Here is a 9224-nt window from a genome sequence, read left to right as displayed (position 1 = left end):
GTTATTGAATAATAAAATGATAATCAAAAATCGAATTCATTACCTAACACAGAAGTGAACTACAACAGAAATTAAAACAAACTCATTCAGTACAGTTTTGCTCGTAAAAAGCAAATGGCTTCAAATTAATTTTTTTAATATTTGGTCTAAAGGTATTTGATTTTAAATAAATTTTCTAGACGTCTAGACATATTTTCAACTAAATTTTCTAATATTTCTTTCGGTATGCTTCATATTGCTTTACAATAGTACACAAATTCTCAGTCGGATTAAGGTCAGGACTTTATGTTGAACATTGGATGAGTTGAAATCATTGATATTGGAATCAGCAAGTACTAATTCTGGCAGTGTCCTTCGAATCGGAATCATTTTGGAAAATGATCTTTTCCTTTGAATCAGATAAATTTGACAGTAAAATAGCCAAGTAGTTTTCTTTTTTCATAATTGCAGAGATTTTGACTAGCGGAGTAACACTCCATCAAGTGAAACACCCCCATACCATGATATTGCCTTCATCAAGTTATGCAGTCTATCGCACATGATGTCGTTGAAAGACAACGTCAGTAGTATGGTTTACCATCCGAGTGGAATAATTTTTGATTTCTTATTTATTTCATCCGAACATATAACTTGTTTCCAGTCTTCCCCGAACCTATTTTTATGTTTCTAAATAAACTTTAGTCGCGCCTGAATATTTTGGTTAGATAGAGAAATTTTCTTCTGTTTAACGGCGGCCCCAAAGCCTATTTTTTTTTGAAGAATACTCAGAGCGGTCCATTCGTTGGCATGTTTTTTTATGGCGTTTGAAACATCCTTCGATGTTTTATTATCCGATTTAGTCTTCTCACTATTTGCCTAGCATCAATGCTTGTTATCAGTCTTGGGCATCCTCCCACTTTCGGGAAAAGAACTCCAATGCATCGTTTTCTTACAGTCACAACAAATTTGAAAGCTAATTTTAACTAACTAACAATTTTAGTGGTCGAAAACAAATTTTTTGCCCCATAGAAACAACATTTGGTCCAACTTCCAAAATTACAGCTAACCCACGGTAATTTGTTATAGTTTTATAATATTAAATCGTCAAAAGTATCTGATCATTTTTTTCTAGGTTTTACGACATCAAATCAAATAAAAATCCTTCTTATTTCATATATAGTGCAACGAGAAAAAAAAGATGTACCCGCACAATTTGACAATCGCTCAACAAAAGGCTCAAAAAAAGTGATTCGAAAATTGGTTTGAGCGCATGCAAAAGTGTATAAATCTTGATGGAGAATATTTTGAAAAACAATAAAACCATTTTCGTTGATAAATATTCCTATTTTCATTATTAGGCCAGAAATATATATAGCAGCCCTCGTATACATATATAATTATAACGCTATATAAACAAAACTATTATATTCTTTGTACCATGATCTTTATTTAATATGAAAGTACATATAATATACTTACATATTAAAAAACACAATGAAATCAGGAACCCAGCTTTAGAACTCCTTTACGAAAGAACAGTGGTACATCAGTGTTGTTACGAACATCATCGATGATCGCTTGAGAGAACGCTACCAAAATCTTAACAAACTTGTATTGGGTTTACCTCCTTATATTTTCAAAAGAAAATGCCAATTTACTTAACCCAACATAAATATCTCTCTTAAATGGTCGGGATTAAAATTTTCCCTTTCAGATTTTTAACCTTAGAACAATGCAAGGTTAACATGTTTTAAATTGATTTTCGACACGCAAACACTTGCCAAAAACAACATACTAATTTTATTGCCACAAAGGATATTATTTTTACATATATGAAAAGGGCGAATTGGCAGACAACGCCTTTACAAAGGACCTGGGTGCATTTGCTTGCAATGTCTACTATGTTTAGCCTCTAATGCAGACGGTTACATAAACACCAGTATGTTGCTTGTGGTGTTTGCAACTAAAACTTTGTGCTTGTAGTTATTGTTAGGCAACATCAGATAGCAGCCCTGAGCATCAAAGGAGCCAACTGTGGCACGAGTAAGTTAACACATCAAAGTGTTCTGACTTTATAACCGTCAGCTCTTTAGATAAATGTACAAAAGTGTTAAATTTTAAGCGTGTTAAGTTAACAAAAGCTTTACATGTAGGACGTGGAGCGCTAGGAACTATCAAAGTAAAGGCACAGTTAAGTGAAATATTATATATTTTTTGTTTAGTTCAGTGGTGCACTCGGGTTCATGCAGCTACAATTAGAGAGCTTGTATTCAGTGTTTGTCTAAATTTGGCGATCTCATTGTGCACACAAAGTAATTTGTCAGCTTACGGTAAACAGTGGCAGATAGTGTAAGCCTAATTGCTGTGAGTAGTCCAAAACCGCCTTGGACACATAACACATAGCACATGCGTATCTTGTACAAGGTAACTGGAAATTTTATACTAAAATCAAGTACTGTATCATAAAAGAAAGATATTGTAAACATGTAAGGAAGGGCTAAGTTCGGGTGTAACCGAACATTTTATATGCTCACTTAATTTGGTTAAGTTATTTCTCATATTAACCGATTTAAAGGGTATGAAGCTAACCGTATTTTTGAAAAACCTTTAATTAGGTATATGGGAGCTAGGGGAAGTTACTTCCCCATTTTAGGTGCATATTTGAGAGACTTACGGTCATATTTGATTAAAAATTACAGTTAGACACTGAGTTCTTCATGTTCGCCTAAGGGACCATGTAAAGTTATGTCCGATTTTGATAACTTTGTAAAGTTTTATTCCGCTATCCTCATTGTTTCCTGATGTATATATTAAAAAGTGAATGAATCAGATGGAATTCAAAACTGTTTGATATGGGAAATAGGATCAGGATACCAAAAAAATATTACGCACTTAATTTCATTGAAATCGATCAATCCCAGGAGACGCCACGCCCATGTGTGATGGGGTACTAAAAGGAACTGTGATTAGTTTGGTTCAAATAGCTTAAGTAGTTTGCGAGTTTAGAACTTACAACCAACCGTTATGTTACCGTTAACAAAACTATTATACAATCCCTTTCGTATAAATATATTTGATGTTCGGTTACTTGAGGCGAAGAGTTCTAACAAAGGACATTTTATTCATTCGCCTAAATTAATGTTGTCGCGTTCAAAATAGTCTCTATTCGATATGCACTTATACCAGCGCTTCTTTGTCGAAACACACTAAACTTTTGGGATAGCGTTTGGCTCTTTCAGCGATGTGCTCGTGTGCTGTAGCCTTAGTTGTTTTCCAGACATGTACAAAAATTACAATATCACCCTTTTTATGGTACCAAGGAACACGTGTACCAAGTTCCATCAAAATATCTCAACTTTTACTCAAGTTATCGCTTGCACGACGAACGGATAGACGGGCATCCGGATTTTAACTCTAGTCGACACCGTGATCAGTTCGGTATATATGTATAAACCCATATATACTTCGGTTAGTTAAATGACTTCGAAACTGTTAGAGCAGAAAAATATTATACTCTGTGCAACATGTTGTTTAGATATATTTCCGTCTATATATATATGTATATTTTTTTTAGCATGTAAATCTATACTAATAGTTATTATAAAGCTGAAGAGTTTGTTTGTTTGTATGTTTGAACGCGCCAATCTCCGAAACTACTGGTACGAATTTAATCATTCTTTTTGTATAGGATAGTCCATTTACCGAGGAAGGCTATAGGCTATATAGCATCACGCTGCTACCAATATGAAACAGTGGTAAATGTGTAAATAACGGGGAAAATTATTTATCTTTGAGGGTTTCCGTTCCTTGCGCTGCGAAAGCGGTTCAAGATACACAAAAGTTATGTATACAATGATGGACTAATCACAATAGATGATAAAATTCATGAGATTTGCGACAAATCCCTAACTGATTTTGGGCTTCCTGCATCAAAAAGAAATTATTCGCTTTTGGACCCGTTAGAAGTAGCATTGCGAAAACCATATGATATAAATGAATTAAATGAGTATATTATTCAAAATGAACCAAGATTAGGTAATGACCAGGTAACAGCGTATAATGGTGTTTTGCAAAGTGTTCTTTTCAATGAAGGAAGATTTTTTTTGACGCTCCCGGTGGGACCGGCAAGACATTCATTACTATCTTATATTAGCAAAAGTAAGGTCTCAGGGACAGCAGTAGCGTTGAAGCTCTAGACAGAACTCTTAGAGATCTTAGAAGCTGTCATAAAATCATTGATGGGTTTACTGTTATGTTTGCTGGGGACTTTCGACAAACTTTACCCATAATAGTAAGGGGAACTAGAGCAGACATTGTAAAGTCTTACCTTAAAAGTTCTCCATTATGGAAGTTTGTAAATATTTTAAAATTATCGACAAATATGAGAGCCCATTTGGGGGGAGGTAGTATAACTTTCCCTTCAAAATTACTTTTAGTAGACGGGAAAATACCTCATTTTCAAAATAAAATTGGAATTGACCTCGATTTAGGAGTAAGAGTAGGTAATATTGAGGATTTAATATTAAAAGTTTACCCTGACATAGCGAAATAGAAAATAAAGATCACCAATGGATGTGTCAAAGGGCAATATTGGCGGCGAGAAACAGTAGCGTGAACGAAATGAATGACATAATTTTAAATAAACTTGAAGGAGATATAGTCAGATACACATCTATTGATAATGTAATGGATCAAGAAGATGTGGTCCATCACCCACAGGAGTTTCTAAATTCTTTGAAACCAAGTGGCCTTCCTCCTCATTCCCTTAAGCTAAAAATAGGCGCCCCAATAATTTAACTTAGAAATCTGAAACCACCTAATTTATGCAACTGGACCCGACTTCAAGTCAATATGTTCTTCTGCTACCAGAAAATAAAACAAAAAATATAATTTACGCAGAAGTTCTTTGATAACAGAAATTTACGCGGACGAAGATAAAAACGAAGCCCAAAATCACTATTCCACGAGGACGAAATCGCGGCCACAGCTAGTTTCTTTATATTTACACAAATTACAAACATATATGCATGTATTTAAGTAAATCTCAAAAAAAAAATATGTAGGCGGCCACATAACAAATTCAGTAAACCGCAAACTGGAAGAAAATAATGCATGTTTGTGAACTTACATTGTGATAAGAAATTATTTGGTACTGAGTAAGAACATATATGTTTGTACATATTAAAATTAATATTTATTTTAATTCTAGGAAACCCCACATATTGTTACCATTATCAGTTTTGTAGGGAGAGTCGTGTTTTCATTCGACATTCGAACAAACATTTTTCGGAATTCTAAGAATAATAATCAAATTAATGAAAATAATAAAATTGAATTGTTTAATTAAAAAGTCAAAGGCCTCGCTATAAGTAATTTAATTTTTACTTTTTTCGCACACATTTGTATTTTTTGAACATCAGTTTATCAGCTTGTACCGCTTATACATACGTAGAGTAAATGTAATATTTAATATATATTTCCTATATAGTCGAAAATATTAGTTTTATGAGTTTAATAATGATCCATCGGAAGTTATATATTATTTTCGTTTTTTTATTTGCTAAACTTAGCCACATTTCGTCACTGAATTGATGTATTCTTAATCAATATGAACTTGAGTAGTAATCAACCGACGAAAAGATGCCGTTATGTTTATATTTCGTTTTAGAAATCAGTAAAAAAGCAGCAGTAATGTTTTGCGTCCTATGAATCTCCTCAAGTGCTTTTGGTCCACCTAAAGATATTAATTATATAATTATTAACTGATAATTTCATTGCCATGTTTTCATTCACCGATTCTTCAGCAAAATCAGTACCCTCCTCTTCAGCACAAGAACAATAAACAATATTATGCCTTGTGAGGCATTCATCATATTGAATATTACGATGATAAATGAATTATTTTTTGCGAACAGGTATGTAAAAATTTCCAAAATCCATGAAACGCCCATTACCAAGAACAAACGCAAAAATGTTGAAACCCTATAGATGACGAAATAAGTATATGTTTAGTAAAACTGGTTGAAAAGCTTATTAGGAAACATGTTCTATATGCAAATTAAATATTTTGATAATAATACTTTGATAAATTTGGAATAATTACATTGGAAACATTATGTAAAAATCGAGAAACAATTAACAATTTATCGAAAAACTAAGGTGAAAAATTACAGAAAATTCTTATTCAAATTATTAAACATCTCCAATAAAAAATAAACGTTCAAATAACACGAAAATATTCAACAAAATTTGAATAAAAGAAAACTTTACTAATAAGTCGAAAAATAATCGTATTGATAACTATGATATATAACTTTAGAAAATTAAAAAAATTTTATATATTTCAAATTTGAATTGTAATGGTTAATTGTTCTGTAAAACTATATACTGGGAAACCGATAACAACTTACTTGTACTGGTGACTGGCTTCTTTCTTGAGTTCATATGAGTCTTCCTGGATTTGATACACATTTATGACACTCATGATGAAAAAGAATACATTGAATAAGTTTAGCAAACCGCTTGGACCTTGGAAATAAAGCAATGCTGACCAGTCTCTCGCTGGAAAATATAAAAAATAAAAGCTGGTCATTACATTAAAAATACTATACTTCTCATTAAAATGACCTACACTTTATAAAGCATTGGCCATTGCCAAATCCTGGTTTCCACGCATCGCTAATGTTCGTATGCTCAATAGTAATAGCGATAACGGTAAAAATCGTTGCTGCTGACCACACATAAATCGAATAATAAACGAAACGCAAACGTGGACTGCTCGGTTGGAGCTCATATCGGATGCCACGTATACTCATCCACAAATCGAAACAAGTTACATTCAACCAGAAGAAAGCGGATATCATGAAGAAATAACACAAGATACCTAATTGAGAAGAAATTTAATAGATATAGAAAATAATTACAATAATGCTTTGGGTATTTCGTACATACCCATAGTTTGACAAGCCCCCCAACTGTAATTGACCCATAGTACCGACGACAATATTAAACTGCCGAGCGCGAAAGTGCCCAGGAAGCAGACGAGACAGCTATTATGGAGACAGCGTAGTTGTGGCACATATAAATACACCCAAATTGTGGCCAATAGGAATGGAACCGATGCGGTAAAAACTAAAAATCGGAGAAACAGAAAATAAATCGATTTTTCAGAAGTAGTTTTGCAGTTATTTACGCACGTGCCATATTCATATAAGTCGTCGGTTGGATTTTCTGAAAACATTCGATGGGATTCAAGCTCAATGAATTGTTGTACCAGAAGGGCGTTAGACAAAAATCACGGTGTGGTATATATTCTTCTTTCATAGCATGATATATAGTTCCGTTCTGTTAGAATATCGTAAAAAATATAGACATTTTCATGTTCGACCTTACACCAACATTACCTCGAATAGAATATTGAAATCACTATCCAGTTCGGAATTTAGAATTTTGAATTCCTCACAAGGCATACGCTGTTGCGGCACGAAATCCTGAAACACGTCGATCATACTATTTTCTGTGAAATTATCCATATAAGTGTTGATTCGGGGGTATGCAGCGGCATTCATATTGACACACTTTTTTGACGTGCTGTCCAGCATCTCATTGTTTAAGCAACAGAGTTGTATGCACTGTTTCAACTTACACGCACAGCCCCTGATATGTGGTGGAGCAGAGACACGCGTGCCATCGGAGAGCTCTTCGTAACGGTACACGGCAGTCAAGTTGTGGGGTATGCGTAAACTCTGAAAATTATATGAACCATCTGAATCCGGACGTATATTAACTAGACTAACGGTGTCTTGGAATGCACAATTCGGTATGTCGGCAGTTACAAAGTCTTTCCTGATTTGAGTCACCAAAGCGATCACTATTAATTGATTTGCCAACGAATTTGACATTTTTTCAATGTTATGTTAGATTTGGAGAATAGTATCAAGCTACTAAATGTCTAAGTGAACGGGTTGCTGAATATATTCACTTTTATAATATCACCTTCTTAATATTTTTCAACGCGATTTAGAGTGTACATTACACACTGAGTGCTGCCAACAAACTGTTCGTTTGGATTTTTTCAAATTCATATGAGTTTTTGGCACATTTCTTATCAGTATATTTCGCAGAAACCCGCGTGCTACTATATCACTACTCAAATGTGCATACCGCATATGTACTAACACACATACATACAAACGAACAATCGTATATGCAAAAATTATGCAAAATTCTATTAAGAATATGTTTGCAAAATAAAATCATAAATGAGAATTAAATCATATTTCATTTTGAAAGCATAAAAAATATATTGTAAATAATGCATTTTGCTTATTATAATACATAGGTACAATTTCCAATACAATACTCACATTAAAAGTATTTCAAAATTACAAAAATATGAGTGTCGAACTAATGTTACTTGAAATCTTAAAAATTTGAATATACCAAACACATCCGTTATTCTATTCTTTAGATCTTATCCCTTCGACCCTATTCATTTTTCTTATCTCGTAAGTTCATCTCTGGACATAGTATTTGCGAACAAAAAAGCGTGATATATGTAGTTACTAGCTATTTTGAGAAGCTTTAATGATTTTCACTGGCTGAAAGCTCACGCAAGCGTACGATTCATTAAATATAATCGTTTTGAATTAAACAACAAGTAAGGAAGAGCTATGTTCGGGTGTAACCGGATATTCTCAAAAGTGAATAAACATTTTTAGTTATTAGTGAAACTTCATTATAATATGGGTGCGACCCGATTTCGAACAAAAATATTTCTGAACCCTAGCTAATATAATCAAATTAATGAAAATAATAAAATTTATTGTTTTAATTAAAAAGTCAAATGCCTCCCTCTATAAGTGACTGAACATGAAGTCTTTGAACACAAGTTTATCAGGTTGGACCGCTTATACGTAAGGTAAATGTCAGGATGGGGCCATATGTAGAAGTTCACGCAAGTGAGGAAAGTTTCTGATTGCCATTCACTCGGGAGCGGTCAGGAACGATTCTTTTGCATATAACTCAAGCAGCTCAAGACTTTCGGTTTTAGACCAACATACAACCGGTTGAAGGCGAGCTAAAGTGAGAAGGCGAAGCCCAATTCTGCGAATGTGCGTAGGGTTTGGGACCCATTACATAAAAAAAAAACCTTTCCAAATGAAAGACCAATCAGAGCCTCGGAAGAGAAACCAAATTTTTGATGACGACCCCTGCAAACGTTTTAAGGATCACGATTTGAGGGC

General features: G+C 33.8%; 1 protein-coding gene across 2 annotated transcripts; it reads right to left on the bottom strand.

Annotated features, from left to right (window-relative positions):
- Positions 1-5295: 5295 nt before the first annotated feature.
- LOC128919776 (G-protein coupled receptor Mth2-like) lies at positions 5296-8045 on the bottom strand. 2 transcript variants are annotated; one of them, XM_054229683.1, is made up of 7 exons: positions 7383-8045; positions 7176-7323; positions 6931-7110; positions 6611-6862; positions 6390-6540; positions 5773-5961; positions 5296-5713 (listed from the first exon to the last, which is right to left on the bottom strand). In XM_054229683.1, exons 1-7 carry the CDS (start codon positions 7878-7880, stop codon positions 5695-5697), a joined length of 1437 nt encoding a protein of 478 aa, XP_054085658.1. In that variant the 5' UTR covers positions 7881-8045; the 3' UTR covers positions 5296-5694. The 2 variants fall into 2 exon arrangements, with proteins under 2 accessions (XP_054085658.1, XP_054085659.1); XM_054229684.1 differs by lacking the exon at positions 5296-5713 and having other exon boundaries at positions 5820-5961; positions 6607-6862.
- Between the last annotated feature and the right edge of the window lie 1179 nt (positions 8046-9224).

Source organism: Zeugodacus cucurbitae, chromosome 4, assembly GCF_028554725.1.
Source record: "Zeugodacus cucurbitae isolate PBARC_wt_2022May chromosome 4, idZeuCucr1.2, whole genome shotgun sequence".
NCBI classification, from domain to species: Eukaryota; Metazoa; Arthropoda; class Insecta; order Diptera; family Tephritidae; genus Zeugodacus; species Zeugodacus cucurbitae.
Note: the sequence above shows the minus strand (reverse complement) of the source record. Positions and strands in the feature narration are given on the sequence as shown.

Excerpts from the sequence above, each read along its gene's own strand:
- LOC128919776 (XM_054229683.1), bottom strand. The coding sequence starts at position 7,880 with ATGTCAAATTCGTTGGCAAATCAATTAATAGTGATCGCTTTGGTGACT. Across the intron at positions 7,324-7,382 it reads ATTTCAATATTCTATTCGAG|AACGGAACTATATATCATGC; the intron begins GTAATGTTGGTG and ends ATATTCTAACAG. Across the intron at positions 6,863-6,930 it reads GGGGGCTTGTCAAACTATGG|GTATCTTGTGTTATTTCTTC; the intron begins GTATGTACGAAA and ends CTTCTCAATTAG.